Here is a 20,788-nt window from a genome sequence, read left to right on the forward strand (position 1 = left end):
TTCGGCCCGGGGTGTGATCCTGGGGACCTGGGATCCAGTCCCACATCGGGCTCCCTGCATGTAGCCTGCTTCTCCCTCTGCCTGTGTCTCTGTCTCTCTCTCTCTCTCTTTGTGTCTATCATGAATAAATAAATAAAATCTTTAAAAAATAAAAAAATAAATAAATGTCAGTTTCCTGGGTTTTAGTATTGTGCTGTAGTTAAGCAAAAGCTCCCTTCTCAGAGAAATAGGGTGAAGAGTACACAGGACCTCCCTGTACTGCTTTTCGCAGCTTCTTGGGACTGTATATTTATTTCAAAATAAAAAGGGTTAAAGTGATACTTTTTGATACAATTTATTTTAATATGTTACTGATATGTAAAATATATTTTACCACAATTCTTGAGCCCACTAAAAATAAATTAAATAAATAAATAAATAAAAATTTTTAAAGAATGATACAGACCAGCACTATACTGCAGAAGTATAATACAACCTATAAATGTAAGCTAAATGTGTAATTTTAGATTTTTTAGTGGCCACATTCACAAGATTGAAAAGAACATGGCAAAATTAACTTAATAATGTATTTTCTTTAACTTGGTGTGTCTAGAATATTGTCATTTCAACATGCAGTACCAAAAAATGTTAATAAGATGTTTTATGTTCCTTTTTCCTTCTAAGTCTTTGAAACCCAGTGTGTATTTTATACGTCCAGAACATCTCAATTTGGAAGAGCCGTATTTCAGATGCTAAATAGCCATGTGGCTAATAGGACAGCGCAGTATTGAGGCTATAAACACAAAATCTTTAATGTCTTTTTCAACATCTTTTAACATCATTTTTAAAGATCTTATTTATTTTTTAGAGAGAGAGAGAGCACAAGTAGGCAGAGCGGCAGGCAGAAAGAGAGGGAGAAGCAGGCTCCCCACTCCCACTGAGCAGCGAGCCCCAATGCAGGGCTCGATCCCAGGACCCCGGGACTCATGACCTGAGCCGAAGGCAGATGCTTAACCACCTGAGCCACTCAGACGCCCCGTGCTTTAATTTTATATGCATTTTCCCTGGCTATATCTGCCTGGTGTTTACATTCTTCAAATAACTGGGCACTGATAGCAGCAACACTACTGATCTCCTTGTGGTCTCAGAGGATTTGTCTCCATTCACCTGGACACTGTGATGAGTTAGTGCTGGTGGCCGGGCTGTGTCGAGGTCACTGCCAAATGGTTAAGGAGGGAAACAGCTTTTATCGGGACAGCCGGTGGGGCTCAGCAGCTGAGCGTCTGCCTTCGGCCCAGGGCATGACCCCGGGTCCTGGGATCGAGTTCCGCATTGGGCTCCCTGCGTGGAGCCTGCTTCTCCCTCTGCCTGGGTCTCTGCTTCTCTCTCTCTGTGTCTCTCATGAATAAATAAAAAAAAAAAAAAAAAAAGCTCTCATCAACCTGCTTTGTGTTCTCACAGCCCTGGGTGATCATTCATTGTGCATTACAAGAGTATGGAATATTCTATCCAAAAATAAAGCAAACAAATCTAAAAGAATTAAATTTATGGTCAACTCTAGCTTTCAGTAGTAGATTCCCAAAGCTAAGTGACAGGAACACATCACTCTAACTAAGACACTGGGTGGAAAGGAACGGAGAAGGGTGAGCAAGCTACTCTAAAAGAGGAGCTTGTTGGGGCGCCTGGGTGGCTCAGTCAGATAAGCGTCCGACTCTGGATTTTGGCTCGAGTCATAATCTCAGGGTCCTGGAATCAAGCCCTGTGTCAGGCTCTGCACTCAGTGGGGTGTCTGCTTGGGATTCTCTGCCTCTCCATCTCCCTCTGCGCCCCCGCTCCACTAAAATCAATAAATAAATCTTTAAAGAAATCTCTAAACAAATAATAAATAAAAGATGGGCTTCCCCCACTGGCCGGGCCATGTCCTCAGGGTTGAATCCGGTGTCAGGGTCCCTTCACCTTGATGACAGAAATGGATCATCCACCTTCTTTGAACTGAAAAGCAAAACAGAAGTTAATCCAAGGGGAAACTACTTATAGCAGGTCACATTTGGGACTCGGGTCAAAATGAACATCCAGAGCACAGCTGTAACACTGGACCATCATCAAAAGCTTCAAGTTTCACTTTTTTCTAAGAAACAGCTGAGTGTCTCAGATGATGAAGTTTCTCTCGTTCGGGTGACTGTAACTAGAACATCTTATTGCTAAACAGCCTGAGCAGCCTTCCTCTGGCAGGCGTGGCCTCTGCTGGTGACCGCCCCCAGCGCTAGCCTCCTCCTCCTCTTCTGACAGGGCTTGCCCTGAGACCTTGGACAAACAAGCACCTCCCACTCCCGGAACCCATCCATTCGTTCAGCAGAGATTGATAAGCGCTAGGGATGGCGAATGGGGATGCTGCACCCAGACTGGCTCATGGGCTCAAACCCTGCCTGCACAGACCCAGGGTTCCGTGTTCAGGCTACAGAAGCAAGCGTTTGGCTCCCCCCAGTTGCCCTGGAGGTGGAGAAGAGCTGGTGGAGGCCCCAGAGCTCAGCCAGGGGTTGAGGATTCAATACAAGTAAAGAAACCACAGGTTTCCTTGCCAAGAACCTTTATATGATCAGAGAGAGATGATTCTAGCAGCAAGGGTCCCACCCTCTGTTCTGTGGCTATCCCGACCCCATCAGCAAGGACACAAAAGGTGCCCCCCAGGCCTGTGGTGCTCCCAGGCTCTTAGGGGCCTACGGCTTCATTAGGGGATGGGAAGGCAGCGAACGGCGCGGCGCTGGGTGTAAGGGACGAGAAACAGACGCAGCCCCTGACTTCAAGTAGCTCATAAACTACATAAAACAGAACGTCAGGGCGGTGTGGCTGGTGCTGCGACAGAACAGAAGGCCGGGGGTGCCCAGAGCACTTTTCCAAACATGGTCCGAGGCTGCAGCGCAGCTCTGCTAACAGCGTCCTGTCCGGGGCCTGGCAGAGAGCCTTTGGCAAACACAGCGCAGCTGGAGGAGCTGCGGCCGCCGGGAGGCCGTGTGCCCGCTGCAGGGGTGCGGGGCCTGCATGCGGCCAGGGAGGACCCCCGAACCGAGGGACCCCGGTCTCCAGCGACTCGCATTCTTCGCTACCTGGCTGCCTCCAGGGAGTCCTGGTGGTTGCTCGAAGTGTACCCCCATTTCTGAACCGAGAGTGTGTCTCAGAGGTCCCACCCAGTGGGGACACGCACTTTCTGAGCTTCTAAAGTTTCTCTTTAGCCCAATCAGATGTGTGGAGGCGGGGTGAAGGGGGAAAGAGTAGAGAAAAGAGGCAAAAGACACATGACTCATAGAAGTAATATGTTTTCTAGGGAAAAAAAAAAAAGTCTTTGCTCCAAAATGTTTAAAAAGGAGATAGGGAGGGACGCCTGGGTGGCTCAGCGGTTGAGTATCTGCCTTCAGCTCAGGGCGTGATCCTGGGGTCCTGGGATCGAGTCCCACATCGGGTTCCCTGCAGGGGAGCCTGCTTCTCCCTCTGCTTATGTCTCTGCCTCTCTCTCTGTGTCTCTCACAAATGATTAAATAAAATATTTAAACAAAAACAAAAAGGAGGTAGGGGACCACCCCACCAAGCCAAATGAGGATCTGAGTGTGAGATGCAGGCGTCCTACCCTGGAGATGGCAGGAGCGAGGGAGACCCTACATGTGAGGCCCAAACATCATGGACCCTCAGGGAAGGAGGGTCCCTGAGCAGCAACCATTTACCCACAGTCTGGAAGCCGTTCAACATTTTAGCAAGTCCGGTACCCACCGGCTGAATATCAGCTTTGCCCTATCCCCGGGCCAACAGAGACCCTGTGTTTTCTAGTGGTCCCCCTCCCCCAGACATTTCCAAGTATGCCCAGGAGTCCCTACACAGACGTCTCTCCTGGGCCTAGACCCTGCCAGTTTGGACGTCCTGCAGAAGGTGGTGGGTTCAAGATTAGGATATTGTGGGGGTGAGCCTCTAAGCAGAGGTACCATCCGCTGACTGCCCACACCTTACTGCCCGTCGCTGTGGGTGTCCACTGCCCCAACTACCCACCCCCTCCCCGCCCCGAGTGCTGGGTTGGAGGCCCGGCAAGCGTACCTTCTTAATTTATCTGGACCCAGTGCTCCCTCCAAGGACCCTCCCACCTCATTTTATTTTATTTTATTTTCTAGTTCACGCGAGTGTTTTTCTCTCCTGTCCATTTTGGTGCTCTTTTCAACCTGACTTGGGGATGGGGAGAGACAGAGGAGAGGCACTTAATCACACATGTTGCTATACATCTGACCCCAGTGCTGTTTAAGGTTTAATATTCCCAGAAGGTTCCCAGGCCCTGGGAAAATAAGGATGTTGCTGACCATGTGTTTTAACATCCCTGGATACGGTGTAGCAGGTCCCCGTGGGGGATGGACGCAAAGGAATGCAAGGCAGCTGTTTAAAAGAAAGATCTGTGTCCTGACAGTAAAGATGCTGAGCTTGACAAAGGGCAAGTTGGAGAAAAAGTGTGGATTTTGATTTCTTGTTTCTCTCGTTTCACACCATTTCTTGCACGAGCCGGGTTTCGGCCCCTGAGATGGAGGTAGGGCAGCTGAGCGTGGGGTTGTTGCAGGGAAACCGTCTAGCAAACCGGGTCTGTAAGAGCTGTGAGCACAGCAGGGGAGGGGACACTTGGTCATCCTTGACTTCTGAATACCAAAAGGCATCGAACATCCTGTTTTCAAAGGAAGCCAGTAAATCCACACATTTCACAAGCCTGAATTTTAAAAAAGAATTATAAGTGCACCTTCTGGTTCATACTCTGGAAACTTTTTGCAGTGTTGTTTTGGTTTTTGTTTTTTGTTTTTTGTTTTTTTAACTTTTTGCAGTGTTGAGTGCCTCTTCTTTAACTCTATAGCCTTGACTTTGGATCTGCTGTGTTCATTGCCCTGGAAATTATGAATCAGTTACAGTGACAGATGCCTCCGTGCTCTCCTCAAACCTAGAAGCCCACAAAGTGAAAAACGTATAAAACCAAACAATAGTGTGAGTGACCATGCTCTGTACCGTCTGACCAGCTATGGTGCTGTCAGCCTTCTAAGGAGGGAGACAAAGCCAAACCAAATGAAATACAGTCAATCTGCAAGTCTCTAGAAACAGTTGTCTGAAGTGGTGGGTAATCATCTAACTCGGTATTTTTCTTTCTTTCTCTCTCCTCTCTCTCTCTCTTTTCTACCCTGACCTTTTCAGTTACATTTGTTTAAGCAAATGTAAAATCAGAATTGAGGGGCGCCTGGGTGGCTCAGTCAGTTAAGCGTCGGACTCTTGATTTCAGCTCAAGTCATGATGTCAGGGTTGTGAGATTGAGCCCCATGTCAGGCCCCACAGCGGTGTGGAGCCTGCTTAGGATTCTCTCTCCCCCTTTCCCTCTGCCCACCCCCTCTCTCTTTAAGGGGAAAAATACACACATACACACACACACACACACACACACACACACACACACAAAATCAGAATTGAACCAAGATGACTCTAAACAAAGGTCTCCCTAAAAGGACAAAATAGCACCTGATTATCTCAGAAAACTCTGTCAAGGATATTCTTGAAGCAAGTGATAAACATACAGTCCCGAGCTTGCTGGGCCCAGCACCGTCCCAGGAGGCCCCAGCCTAGGCCGTTGCCTACCTCGCAGCTACTGACAGCGGTGCCGGATGCCGGTCTTGCTGCTGTGGTTTTGTTGGCCTGAAGCACTGAGTTCAGGGGCCGAGGTGCAGCCGAGCGCAGCGCAGGAAGGCCAGCGTCTCTGGCATTTTGCCTGGGCACCTGTCACTGTCCTGGGTTTCACTCTGACGTGATATTTGGGTCCTAAGTTCGGGTCCCAGTTCCCAGAAGGGCCCGGCGACTGGGCTGCAGCGGTGCTGACCTGCCACACAGCGCGCTGGCCGTGTGCGTGCTTTCCTCTCTCAGAGCCTTGGTTATGCAGTGCCTGCCGTGACTCCAGGAGGCTCCCGTCCAGCGGCTGGCCGACCGTGTCCAGGGTCCCCCATGGTCGCCATGCCTCGGGCAGGGGAAGGAGAACATCGGGAATGGTAAGAACACAGCTAGGGCCTGTTTCCCGTATTGTAACTCTGCCCACCACGAGCAGTGGTGCAGCCTAGCAGGCAAACACTATCCACAAGTACCCAGTAGCTCTAAAGAACAGGGGTGGGAGGACTCCCTGGCTTTCATTAACAATGTGGCATCCTAGAGTAACACCGAGGTACAAAGACACCTGCCTCCCCCACCCTGGTCTTGTAGTCCATGGCCATACCTTCCGGAAGGGCTATGCCCAAAGAGTACCTGGGGGCTAAATATCAACCCTAGATTTTGGGGGGTTTTTTGGAGAAGTATTGGCTCACTGGAAAAAAAACTGATAAGTTTTAAATATTAATAATAAATGCTGAGCCTGAGTGCCCTTATATTTGTGCTTCTTCATCACTAAGGGGTGCCAATCAGAAGCAAGAGAATGGTGACATTCATGAACCTCCCCCTCTCCCCTCCACCCCGCCCACCTCCCTAATGAGAAACTCTGAGTGGGGCCCGGCCATGTGTATCCTTGAAAGCTGACCCTGTGGTTCTGAGGCCCGTCTTGTTAGGAACCACTGCCTTACATGTATATTTGTTCAAAAAGACTCATTCCTGCAGAGGGGACAGCATGCTTGTCCGAATGGGAACCCCTGCCGGCTGCCCATGACTTCAGGCTCTTTGAGGCCACAATTTTCTGAGACCCATTACAATGGTTTGATTTCCTTTACTCTGATGGCCTGGGATACAAAAGAAAGAGGCCATCTCTTGGTGGGCTTTTTAAAAAATTTTTAACTGAACATCAGACATGCAGAAAAACAACAGAATGGCCTAGAAATCTGACAATGGTGGATAAGAGATAGGGCAACCATATAATTCATCACAAATGGGGACCCTTGAGAGTGAAAGAAGGCTCTATTAATAATCACACTGGGACAATAGGTGTAAGCCGGGGATCCGGTCATGCTGATGAGAGGACACAGTCCTGTATCTGGGGTGTCTCTTGTCCCTACCAGCAAAGACGAAACATACTAAGTATTAATTGTGACAGGGGATGTAGAGAGGAGATAGGAATTTGTTCACCGCCCTGCCAGGAATATCACAGAAAAAATAAGAGGTCAGTTCCTCACCACCACCCTCCACATTAGAAATATCTAGTATGGGATCCCTGGGTGGCGCAGCGGTTTGGCGCCTGCCTTTGGCCCAGGGCGCGATCCTGGAGACCCGGGATCGAATCCCACGTCGGGCTCCCGGTGCATGGAGCCTGCTTCTCCCTCTGCCTGTGTCTCTGCCTCTCTCTCTCTCAATGTGTGCCTATCATAAAAAAAAAAAAAAAAAAAAAAAATTTAAAAAAAAAAAAAAAGAAATATCTAGTATCTAAAATTCAAGGCCCACAGAGCTGAATGGAGATAGAGCATGTGTAGAGAAAGGCAACACAACAAGATTCATCTCTGGATTCTTTGGACTGGCCTCCTTTCTCTGCTGTACATCTATCTGTGGACTGACCTCTCAAAGATCTAGTTTGACCACTTCACACATTCTTCTATTTCATAAAGCGATGGCAAATTCAAAAGCAATAATGTTTTGTTACTATATAAAAACATTTTGAAAAACAAGGCTACCAAATTCTAGAAAGAAAAAGCGTATGCATCAAGACCTATTTTTAGAGGAAGACCGTGTGACCTCTATTCCTAAGTTTGGATCTTACCTCTTACTGCTAAAGAGAAAAGACTGGAAAAATTATATATAATTTCACGTATCCCTATTTCAGTTTGCTTCTTTAAAAACTTATTAGGAGGGACGACTGGGTGGCTCAGCAGTTGAGCATTTGACTTTGTCCCAGGGCATGATCATAGGGTCCCGGGATTGAGTCCCACATTGCTCTCCCTGCATGGAGCCTGCTTCTCTATCTGCCTATATGTCTTCCTCTGTGTGTGTGTGTGTGTGTGTGTGTGTGTGTGTCTCATGAATAAATAAATAAAATCTAAAAAAAAAAAAAAAAAAACTTACTAGGAAACCAAGTATGATAAAATAGCCTATTTGGAAAATGGATGTCATAGCAGTTGCTCTACTATGGCAAGGCTGTGACAGGGACTCTCCACACTGGAAGCTCACTGGGAGAATCATTGAGCAAGTTGCAGGCAGCATGGAAAACTGTCTGACATCATTATAGGTCAGAGGAGGGGCACAGATGTCCTGCCTGCCTTCCATGGGTCAAGCAGACAGGCAGCAGTCAACAGAACATGTGTTCTGACAAGGAGGCTGAAAGCTGAAATTCTGCTATCAAAGATACACTTATGTTGGTGGTTCGTAGGTTTTGGGTGGACTCTCCAAAGCCCTGATCAAGTGTAACTGTCTTCGGGAATTAAAAAGATGTCTCTCAACCAGGTGTGTCGGGAGGCACTCAAAGGCATAGGGTAAATAAAATGCATTTTCTCAAAGGGCCAGAGTTGAGGAAACACTTTTATAAAATGAGTATAAATATATAGTGGAACAGAATACACCATTTACATGAAACTCACTAGGAGACTGCAAAGAAATGTTCTAGTTACCTAGTTCCTACATCCTCTTCAAGCTAAGCCCCAAGCCCTCATGAGTATGAATTTGTGTATTAACTACCTCTGTTTGGTAAGGCCTAGTTTCTAGCTTATTTCTCTCTCCTTGGGCCCTTGCCAACTGTTTCAATCATATCTCAAAAATGCTTTAATATCTTTCTCATCAAAATATTCTTTCCTATTTTTGACTTTGTATTCATTCAAATAAGCATGAAAGTTGTTTCCTCAAATGTCTCAAAAAGACCCCATTGGGGTTTTTATTATCATGTTCAACATAAGTTAATTTGGCAAGATATTGACATTGTCATATGATTCAGTCTTTCCATGAACATGGTATATCTTATTTCATTCAAATTCATTTTATATTTTTAAGTTTTATCATTTTGATTCTTAAAGCCTTACACATTCTTTTTAGGGTTATGTCTGGATCTGTTGTTTTGTTGTTGTTGTGACTGTTGTTACTGTCTTTTCTCCTCATATTTCAGTGTGATCCACTGAGATCCTGGCTTCTTATATTGGAAGGGCATGCCCATCTGAGCAATTACACTCCTTCCAAATGTGGAATATAAATACCAAAGATGGGGTTTGCCTGTAGAAAGCCTTAAATTGATGATGATAGTGGTATCTTCCTCAAAGTTGTTGTGAGATAGGAAGAATTAAATACTTTTAATTAATTGATTTAATTAAATGCTTAGAACAGTGCCTGGCACACAGTAAATGCTCATTAAATGTGACTGTTACCTCTCGTCATCATTATCATCATGAGCTGTAATGGTGCAATCAGTACAATGCGAGAGGCAAGATTTGTCCCTCTCCCCTGTTGGACAGGGAACCATCTCTGCCTGGGTGGTTTTACCATCCTCAGAGAGGTAAGAGAGCAGGGACCATCCGTCCCTAGGCTTCTCCAGCAAAGCCAGGAGAGTCAGCATCTCTCCCCTAACTTATCAGTGCCTAGGGCACCTCCTCACACCGGACCGCTCTGATGACCAGCTGGAAGCATCATGGGCCTACTGGACAGGAAGCCCTGGCCCAGAGCAGAGATGACGAGAGTCCATCAGTCCTCCAGTCCAGCCCAGGAAGCTCAAGTTCAAACCCAGGAAGTGGTGTCAGGTATCACCGACACCCTCTGCACAGTGTGACAGTGTTTAACAATTACAGAATCATAGACTCTTGCAGCCAGGGGGTGAGGAGACTTCAAAATCTTTGAGGTCAGGATCTGACACCCTGTGGTATTCCTGTGGACAGCAGACGGGGTATGCACAATGCCGTGTGCATCAGTAACGTGACAAGCCATGACTACATGCCCGCTACCATTCTTATTTAATCCTCTCACCAACGTGATGACAGCTCATGTCATTGAGCCTTAGGAAGTATCTGGGGCAATTGGTACATTTTCTTCCAGTCTCGTATCGCATTTGATTCTCATAACAACGGCGTGAAAAAGGCAGGAAATAGCAGAGGCCCCACGGCGGCCCTCCCACCGCCCCCACCCCTTGTGGCGAGCCCAGCTCCTCTGAGTCTAAATCAGATTGAGATGTGTTGCACAGGAGACAGTGCACTGCTGCAGATGAGTGAGCAATGAAGACATGAAACATTGTACTGAATTCTTTTCTCGGATCCTCCTCCTTCCTCCCCAGCAGGTTATTTGCCTAATGAGTCTCAGAGCTCATAAGTGTTTCTAGGCCATCCAGCCATCCCATCTACTTGCAGTTGAGTAAGCTGTGTATTTTTCTAATGGACTCTAATGCCAGCTCCTGAAGTTTATAGAATAAGAGTGTGATCAGCTTTAATGACCAATTTATGCGTGGTAATATTTGGATGTGGCTGGCTAAGCCCATCGGGGCTTCTGGAAAGGCTGTAAATTGAAGCTGGTAACTGTACTTCCTCACTTCATTGACCGGTTCCTCTCACCTCCAGCTCAGAAGCAACATGCTCCGTCATTAGCACCACAGCATCCATCCCCAAGCTGCCCGCCCCCCCATGTGTGCTCACACAGTTTATAGCCCAAATACATGAAACAGAACTATTACGTAAACATTTATTGCCTCGCCTCTATCCTTCTCATTGAGATGACTTTTTAATATTTCCTCCCTGTGTGAACTGAATATTTCTCCTCCATCTTCTGTAATTGCTCTGGGTTAATCCCTTATAGCCTTGGATTACAGCTTTAAACTTTCTGCTGGGCCAAATTTAAATCATTTTATTTTCCTTAACAGCGAGTGAGCATTCTTATTACAATGAAATGGTCCTATTGCTTTTATCAACTTGCCTTTATCAATTCCACTAGTAGCTCACTACCAAAGCACTGTGTAATTACTTAACAGATCTAGGTTTCAGAACTAGTGGACCTAGAGCCTTGGTTATAAACCAGGGATACTAGACCCCGTTATTTTTAGTTACCGGGTACTCACTGAGCACTTCCTATGCGCCTAGCACTGTCCTAAACTATGCTGTGAAAGTAACTAAGTCGGAACAAGCAGCATGTGAGTCCCTCCTTTGTCCCTGGCAGTCACTGATGCTCACGCAAAGGAACTGATGCAGACACGCAGACACATGCAGTAAGTGCTCCCAGGACTGAGAGAGAGACAGCAAGAGAGAGAGAGCAAGAGAGAGCGAGAGAGCCCTTCCTGCAGAGGGGACCCAGGGAAGCTTCATCCATTCGCCCCAAGGGTGGGCAGCCTTTTGTGTGGTGGACCTGGAATGAGCCTTTCTTGGGAGAGGAGTCTCAGAAAGAGAAGTTGGAAGACCCAGAGTCTCACGGCAGTCAGTGAGAAGTTCTGTGCTACTTGGGGGCGGGGGGGGGGGTCACCAGAGGACTGTGGCTCTCAGACCACAGGGCCTGGACAGATATTAATTGGTATGCTCTCTTCACATCATTAACAATAAGATCTGATTTCATTTTTTTCCCCAAAAGCCATAAAAGTGTTGTATTTGAATGGAATTTTTTTTAATCTAATTCCTATGTCTGTCAAAATGGGCTGCAAACTTGAAGGTTTGTGGAGGGAGGTGGTTCCTTTTTTTTTTAATTTATTTTAAAATTTTTATTTAAATTCAACTTAATTATTATTAGTTTCAGAGTTAGAATTTAGGGATTCTTCAGTTGCATATAACACCCAGTGCTCATTACTTCACGTGCCCTTCTTCATGCCCATCACCCCATTACCATGTCCCTCCACCCACCTCCCTCCAGTGACCCTCAGTTTGTTTCCTGTAGTTAAGAGTCTCCTATGGTTTGTCTCCCTCTCTGTGTTTGTTTTTTTCTTTTTCTGAAGGTTTTAAGTTCCCTAAAGCCTGAGCTCTTTGGATCGCCCCTCACTCTTCATTCTGTGGTTTTCTTTGGAGCCTTTTACATGGCGCTGCTTGCAACTAAGTCACCCCATATCACATCTGCATTTTTTTCAAGAGAGCACCCATCCCCCAAAGGTTCCATCCTTTGGATTGGTGGACTAGGAGAACCACTGGTGTGTTAACTGGATCCCTCGAGGCTTAGGAATAGAAGAGAAAGGCCACACAACAGGAGAACCCTGTGTCCTTCTTGTAGCCCACCCATCAAGAGGGTGGCTGTGAACACAAAGTGAGCTGTGTGGGAGGAGACATGTTTATTTTGCAGCATAATAAACATGCTACTGGATCTTCAGACAGTCCACCACGGAGACCACCTTTTCTCAGGGTATCCGCACACATGGCTTGACACTGGGCCTCTCAGGGGTCACCCAGCTGCTCTGAAAGGTGTGTGAGGTGGGTCCTGGAGACCCAACAAGTAGTAAGAGAGGCTGAGGGGTGGAAGGAGTCCATCTGGTTCTATCTCTGTCCAGCATATAAATTGCTTCTCCATCCTCACCTTCTCCTCCTTACAGAGAATTGACAGCTTCCCAAGTCAGCCATTTCCATTTTTTGACAACCCTGTGAAAGAGTTCTTCCTTATGCTGGATCGTAACTTTTCCTTGGCACTAGAGCCCTGACAAAACACTGATGAATTCAGTCAAGCACTCATGGATATTGAGTGATTGTCGACATTTCTAAGAGGGGGTTCCTGATAAACCCTTCCCAGATCAATGAAATATAAAACAAGTTCCCAGGCAAATGAACCGTTTGAGCGGTTACATCAAATTATTTTTATTAACCTAGACATCCCCCCAAAAAATAATGATTTTTTTTCTTCCTTTTAAAATAATTGATATTTTAGCCTTTCTTCTAAAAAAGCATTGCTAGTGGACCCGTGTGTCTGTTGAGGTTAGCACATGAAAATAAAACCCTATAGCACCCAGTGTGGCGAGCACCGTTGCCCTGCCTCCGCTCTGGAGTAGGGAGCCTACGGCTTCTGCTCGCCCCGCAGCTATTCCAGCTCATCGAGAAGAGAAGTCAGGACAAGCCTGTGCTCCACTCATCCTGAAATCTCATCCAGCTAATCTCACACCTCAGAGTGGTTTATGACTTCACTGTCAGAGTGTGGCCCACAGAATCCCAGGCCTGCCCTCTCTGCTTGCATCGGAAGCCATATGTGTTCTTTACGTTGACAAGAGGAAGGGAGACTGAAGGCACAGGAGCAGAGCTCGTCCCCGACTTCTGTTAGGAATGGGGCAGAGCACTCATGCTCCACAACCACCACTCACTTCTTTCTTTTATCAAATTAAGGAATTCACTTGTAGTGAAAATATCTACACGATCATCCTCATCGCCCTAAATCTCCACTCTGTACTTTAGCTTTCTTTTATCAATAACCTGGCTGCTCTGACCTCTTTGTTCACATTCTCCTGGCACCAGGATGCTTGTGAGTCCCCAGTGCTCCTGGGCCATTGGGACACCTCTACGTAAGGGTGTGCTGGAGGACATAACCAATGGTGTGGGAAAATGGGAAAGTTCAGATGGTCTGTTGGGGTGTCAACAGGGAAGACAGTGATGTAGTAGCATCGTATGGTGACAGGTGGTAGCCATACTTTGTGGTGAGCATAACAGAAGATACGGAAAAGTTGAACCATTATGTTGTACACCTTAAACCATGTAAGATGCTGTGTCAACTCTACTCCAATAAAAAAATAAAATAGATGGGGCACCTGAGTGGCTCAGTCAGTTAAGTATCTGGCTCTTGATTTCAGCTCAGGTCATGATCTCAGGGTTGTGAGATCGAGGCCTGTGTCAGGCTTCACACTCAGTGGCAAGTCTGTTTGAGGATTCTCTCTCTCCCTCTCCTTCTGCCCCTCCCCACAGAGCTCTCACACTCTCTCTCTCTCTCTCTCTAAAATCAGTAAACCCCTGTTCTAGCCCAACACGGCCAAGACCCATCTCTGCTTTATGCTGAAAGCCTTTGCTTACGGAAGAACCAGTTCTAAAGGAAGGGGGTCCTGTTCGGTGAGGAGCTGCCGTCACCCACATCTAGACGGCTCTCCCTCCGGGCCACCAGCCGCGGAACCTGGTGGACGGTCTCAGCCCAGGACATTCCAGGAAACCAAGGCCATGGCTGCTGGTGCCATTTCAAAGGCGAGAAAGAATGACCGTGGATCTCTAACTTGTCCTCACAAGGAAGTGGGATTGGAGGGTGTGGGGAGTCGGCAAAGGCCAACCTGGTGACGACCCTCGGCCTCACGATGCAGTTTCCCACAGGAACAGCCCTGGGATGGCAGAGGCTGGCATTTAAATGTTAGAAATGCTTTTTCTGACCTTTCGCAGCTAATGGAGTCTGTGTCTTTCTCTGCCTTCAGGTCCACATCGGCCAAATGTATTCGACTGACAAGCTGATCATTGAGAATCAAGAGAAGCCTAGGACCTAGGGAGCCGGGGCCAGCCGCCACGGGCAGCGGAGGGCTGCCTTCAGCATCCATCCTGCGCTTGGCCGGCTCCCCACAGACCGCAGGTGGCCTCCTCCAACGATAGCCTCTCGCTCCGCCTGCCCTCGAGGAGCTGATAAACTGAGTCCGGTGTCCATTCCTCGGCAGCCTTAGTGAAAAGGGTGGCTGTGTCTCCTTGATTCAGGTGTTAGAATGAAGAAGTGGCGCTCACTCGGAACACTGCTGTGTATTGTCGCGTCTCCTCTCCTCTGTATCTCTCCACCACTTGTATAGAGCGCCTCCGCCCTCTGTTTCTTGGTTGACAATAAACAGAATCGTCTCCCTGAGCCTTCTTGCACCAGAATGTTCCCGATAATGAAGGCACTCCCGCTTTCCACTGAGGCAGGTCCTGCAGAGGGTGGTGGGGACCCAGCAGGACGGTCCCTTTGGTGAAGGCACGTCTAGGCACCCAAGATTTGGAGGGCTGTGGGGAAGAGGGCAGGGCCAGAGGGGTAGAGGGTGCATCCTGCAGTTTATCCCCTGTGTGACCGCAGAGGGGCCCGCATGTGGCTTCATGCATGGGCACAGGATCCTGCCGACCTGCTGCTCAGAGTGTGGGCCCCACCCGGGCGCTTGCTGGAGATGCGGAATCTCAAACCCTACCCCCAACATTTTGAATCAGAATCCTAAGTCTAACACATCCAAGTGACCTTAGTGCCCGCCAAGGTTGGGGAAGGGCCACTCGGCACTGCTTCCCAGAGTTAGCTTCCCGGACAGAGCCATGAGCACTTGAGAATTGGAGTGGGGTTTTTTTGTTTTTATTTTATTTTTTTTTTAAGATTTTATTTATTTATTCATGAGAATACACAGAGAGAGAGAGAGAGGGGCAGAGACACAGGCAGAGGGAGAAGCAGGCTCCATGCGGGGAGCCCGACGCGGGACTCGATCCCAGGTCTCCAGGATCACGCCCTGGGCCGAAGACGGCGCTAAACCACTGAGCCACCGGGCAGCCCAGAGTTTTTTTAAAAGCAGTTTCTTGGCACATCCCTCCCCTCAGTTCTGACTTAGTAAGTAAGATGTGAGGCACGATCATTTATATTTACATGCTTAAAAGTCCCCTCATGTCTTTAATGTCTAGTTGGTTTGCGGGAGCTCTGCTTTTTGAGGATGTTGCAGGTAATAAAGATATTTGTGTGCATTTAGCCGTGGAAACACATCAGCTAAAAATAGAAGAAGAAGGTATTAAATAACTTACTTGATATCTAGGGTTTTATAGGGAACCCAGATACTATCTGAGTGACTTGTTTACCTTTGTAAACAGCACTAAGTGAATTCATTACTAAGGTGTTTAGGTTTGGAACAGGCTCATATGAATATTTATGGGCCTAACATCGCTGTGACAGTGTCACCGAACCTGCCACCCATAGATTGTAGATTTTGTTGTAACAGTGCATCCAAAATAGATTAAAAGTGTACTCCTTCTGTTTGGCAGTACAACTTAGGACTTCAGAAAGCTTTTGCCCATGGATAGTCTTGTACACCTGAACCTTGGTAGGTCTTGGACAGCTCCCCCCAGCCCCAAACAATGTTAGGGTGACAGCGTGGAGCAGACTGGGTGTAGGTGATGTGGGAAATGTGCTCTCCCCCTTCAGCTGACTATCATGGGACAGTGGCCCACCCTGGGACGTGCGGCTCTGGGTCACTTTTCCACTCTGCATCGGTAGGATATATGGGCATTCAGCAACAAGGGCTAGCTAATGGATGTCACCTCTGATTTATACTTAATTAATTAAAGCTACTGCTACTTGGAAACCTGTCTAGGGTTGAACCTCTCCCCTAGAAGTGTCAAGTTCCTAACAGGGCATCCACTCCAGAGGAGCTATCCCCCCCCAGATTTGACTGACAGAGGCAGTGGGCCAAGCAAACAAACCTACCTCGTTCTGCAGGTCTAACAGCAGGTTGCTTTTATGCTAATCAAAGCCCACGAATGGGTTTGAACATGCCCAGAGCCTTAAACGGAGCTAATTTTTGTGACTCAGATAAGAATAACTATGCATTAGGAATATATGGAAAGATACGCAAGAAGCCTGTCCCACAGAATCCACAGATAGGGGGCCTGACCCTGTCTTCCAGATGCAGGGGAGGCGGGCAGAGCCTTGCACTGGGTGCTCCTCAGCTCAGAGTACCAGAGAGGACTTAGGGCTTTGAATAAAGTGACACACCCAGAGTAGTGATCTCTGTTTCTAGAGTTGAGCGTTCCCCATGCTTGAGTGGACCCCCCCCCCCCCCACATCACACTCAGCGTCACAGACCTCTGCTGTGCTCGGCTGTTGTGAAGAGGGGCTCGGGCTGGGGTCTGCAGATCACTTTCCTGTGTCAGCATTTAGCAAATGAGAAAAGCCACTACAAGACAAAACCATTGGCCAAGCACAGCGATTCTCTAGACCTTCAGAGATAACACTCGGCGGGGCTGGCTATCATGCTTTAATACCTGGGAAACCTTACTTGACCAAGTGCATGGCTGTGTTCTGATGGCTGTGGGTCTCTGGATCGTGGAACTGAAAGAAGATCGTGATCTGAGTAGAGCTGGCTTCACATCTACTCCGCCCTGCCACCAGCAGCAGTTACTTTCACTACCTTCATCCATAGCTTCATCCAACATCTCCTGCCCCTGAATACAACCAACAGTGCAACCAAGCATTCGGGAGCAAAGGGGACAGGCCAAGGGGAACGGCTACTGAGATGACAAAATGTCAGAGCCGACTGGCATTAGAGCCCACCTGGTCCAACCCCCAGATCTGCAGGTGTGAAAACCAAGATGCTGAGCATCCCTGGGTCATCTGCAGACCTTTCTCTGCCATCCCTAACGCTGGTCTTTTATTCATTCATTGAGCACTGACTGTGAGTCAGCTGGTGCCAGGTGCGGGGGAGACCAGTGAACAACGCAGCCCCTGCCTTTGCAGAGCTTGCAGTCCAGCAGAGGAACTGGATGAGAAAGGACACGTCTGAGGAGCGTTACAAAGGGTGAAATAAAGGTCCTCTAGGAGCTGATGGGGAGTATCTGGAAAGCTGAGGGAAGGGAGATTTAAATTGAAGATTAATGAGGACTTGAGGGGATCCCTGGGTGGCTCAGCGGTTTCGCGCCTGCCTTTGGCCCAGGGCGCGATCCTGGGGTCCCGGGATCGAGTCCCGCGTCAGGCTCCCCACATGGAGCCTGCTTCTCTCTCTGCCTCTCTCTCTTTCTGTCTCTCTCTCTCTCTCTCTATGGCTATCATAAATAAATAAAAATAAATCTAAATAAATAAATAAATAAGGACTTGGCCGGACCAAGGGTGGGGAGAGGAGCTCTCTAGGCAGGAGGAACAGCATATGCAAAGCCTGAATGAGGGAGCAGGGTGGCGGGAAGCACCATGCAAGAAACTAAAGGCAGACCAGGATGGCTGGCAAGCAAGGATGAGTCATAGGCAGGACCCACACTGTGGAGGGCCCAGGGAGCCTTGACCTCAGGCCCTAAGAAGCTATTGAAGTTTTTCAGCAGGATAAAGTTTGTAGAGGGGTAACAGATTAGGAGAGGTACAGGGAAACCAACTTTAATGGGAGGTGGAGGAAGGCTTAGACTGGACACTAGTCCAGGTAAGAGATGGTGGTGACTTCACCTAGGACGATGATCGTTGCGAAGTAGAGTCAACATCACCCTGAGAAGAACTTGCTTTGGCTCAGCCGCTCTTCCCAAGGTGAGTGAGAGACGTGTGGTGCAGAGGCGCCCAGCTGAGCCTCCCAGCCAAGTCTCGCTGAGATGGGTCAACTACAGCCAACCCTCAGGCCTATGATACAGAACAAATTACTGTTTTAGGCACAAAGTTTGTGGGTAGCTATGCAGCAATGACTAATACAGAGAGCTAGTACTGTAATTTATCTCTTTTTCAGGGCCACATAGCAAACCAAAGAGTAGGTAGGCAAACTTAATAAAACTGTGGGTCTCCTGTGGAGAGCCGTTTCCACAGTACCTACAGAGTACAGATGTCATGTGTCTTAAAGACAAAAGAGCTTGCCAACGACTGGACCCCGTTAGGGTATACATAAAAAAAAAAAAAAAAAAAAAAAAAAAAACAGGACCAAAAAGAAGAAAGAAAAAAATAAATATATAGTCAACAGGACTTGGTAATTGATTGGATGTGAAGTATAGAGAGGGTGTCAGGGGAGTCCAGGAGGGGTTCCAAGGCCTTGGGTTTGGGGCCTGGGTGACTGAGCAGAGGTTAGGCCACCAGCTGAGACAAGACGGGAGTAGGCACTGTCTGAAGCTTTCTCCTCCTGCCAGGTTCAAACAGAAAGACTAGCATCTACAAATGTGTGTCTTACTTCCAAAGGTTGAAAATATTATTCCTGGTTTTTTCAAACAAACAAAAAATCCACTAGAAGAAAACAATTTAATAAAAGACCCTTATAAAGAAACTTTACCCATAGCTCTCTGTAAGACAAATACACTCCTTCTCCATGTAATGCCTGTAGATACGTATTGTCTCTGAGGACAGGATGAGTAGGAGGAAATTTTTCTATATTTTGTAAAAGGTGATAGAAGATTTTTAAAGAAGGCGAAGGAAGGTTGGCCTACACATTCTAAGACTATAGTTCTGAGAACACAACTAAAATGCCCAGTAGAATATCAACAAGTATACAGGAAGTGCACCAACATTTTATAACAGAACGAGCTGCTTTCGTTTGTTTGGTACTTCGGCAAACTGTTGGTAGCTTTCTAGATTGGCGGCTATCACACGTACTGAGGCCAGGCTGTAAATAGAGCAGCAGCTGAAGAAATGATAAGCACTCAGAATGAAGGAGAACGCATTTCCGATGCCAAGAATGATGTCCTCTGAGTTGGGAACTCTTCTTCTGAGCCTACCCAAGGTCACGAACAAGAAGTTCTTTTCTTTGTTAAATATGGTCAGAACCCAGATGACCTTTTGTTTTGTTTTGTTTTGTTTTTTAAGGGAGAGAGAGCAAGAGGAGGAGCAGAGGGAGAGGGAGAGAGGGAATCCCAAGCAGACTGTGCTGAGCACAGAGTCGGACACAAGGCTCAATCCTGAGATCATGACCTGAGCCAAAATCAAGAGTTGGTCGCTCAACCGACTCCGCCACCCAGGAGCCCCTGGATGACCAGTTCTTGACTAAAGATAATCATATGAACCGAAGAACATTTTAAAAGTTCAACCCATTAAACTTACCAGTGGGCTTCATGACAGTGGCCCAGCGTGTAAATCAGAAGCCACGAGAAGCGGCCACATTTTCTGAATCGTCGAAACAGACTCATGTGGTGAGGTTACGCAGACGAGGGTGGGGAGGCCCATGCAGATGGTCAGGACTATGAACAAAAGAAACAGGCCGCAGGAACTTGTGCTTCGCACATGCCAGGATGGCAGGCACCTCATCACCAATCTGGTATTGGCCGGTTGTTACAGAAAGATCTGGAAGCTGGTAGAGAAAGCAGTGATTTCGGCATGACAGTTTGCCATGCCCTCTACGGACAGTGGCTCACCTCGCCTCTGAGAGCAAACAAGGTCTTTGCTTCTCAGTGTTCCTGCAGCCCTGCCCAGTGCTTTGGGGAACCGTCCGTGAAAACCGCTCCACGGGTGGAGAGTCATTGGAAGACTGAGAGGGATAATCCTGCCTTTGCTCGGGGCAAAGTTTCAGGGGCAGAGCCCCAGAAGGACGGCCGGCAGGGACGAATCTGCTCTTGGCCCAGCGGCGACCGCTGACACCACGATGGCAGCAGCCAACGAGGTCAGGCTCTTGCCATCCTGAAATGGGCCACACGCAGATGTCGACTCCAGGGGAGCTGGACGCGCACTCGGGGTCTTCGAGAGCCGCTGGCCCCAGGCTGAGCCCGTGTCCCCTCCCAGAGGAGCTGGGCCTCCGGAGGCAGCCGGCGCAGCAGGGCCACAGCTTCCTGGAGATGATCCTCTCCTCCTCCGGTCAGAAGACTACACCCTTTTTAAATAAAGTTTACTTTATTTACTTTGTTTGACCGTATCACTCCAACGACTGCCACTTAATCGCTAAAACAGTTCGATAGAACTTCCGATCGGGGGTGTCTGGGTGCTCGGTCAGTTAAGCGTCAGACTCTTGATTTCAGCTCAGATCATGATCTCAGGGTCCTGGGATTGAGCATCTGGCTCCCGGCTCAGAGGCAGCTTCTCCCTCTCCCTCTGCTCCTCTCCTGCCCCCCCCACCCCACCCCACTCTCTCTTTCTCCCTCTCTCAAATAAATAAATAAAATCTAAACAACAACAAAAGAAAAACCTTTTGATCACTTACTAAGTGAATTCATGTGACTTCATCTGTCTTGAGCACAGAGACAGTTTAATAATATAATTGGTTCTGGGTTTTTAAAGGGACACTTCACAGCACACGTAGATATAGGATCAGGGACTGCAATACTAATGCCAAGTGTCTCATCAAGATTTACCATATTTA

At 47.8% G+C, this 20,788-nt stretch overlaps 1 protein-coding gene across 6 annotated transcripts in view; it reads left to right on the forward strand.

Annotated features, from left to right (window-relative positions):
- The window catches only part of LYRM4 (LYR motif containing 4), a 158,431-nt gene extending 143,767 nt beyond the window's left edge, over positions 1-14,664 (forward strand). For all 6 annotated transcript variants that reach the window (XR_012025531.1, XR_012025534.1, XM_072814064.1 and 3 more), the window contains one exon: positions 14,252-14,664. Coding sequence is in view for 4 of the 6 variants with exons in the window: in XM_072814063.1 (XP_072670164.1) it covers positions 14,252-14,320 (69 nt within the window). In the remaining 2 variants the exon portion in view is untranslated. The remainder of the gene's footprint in view (positions 1-14,251) is intronic.
- The last annotated feature ends 6,124 nt before the right edge of the window (positions 14,665-20,788 follow it).

Source organism: Canis lupus, chromosome 37, assembly GCF_048164855.1.
Source record: "Canis lupus baileyi chromosome 37, mCanLup2.hap1, whole genome shotgun sequence".
Lineage (NCBI taxonomy): Eukaryota > Metazoa > Chordata > Mammalia > Carnivora > Canidae > Canis > Canis lupus.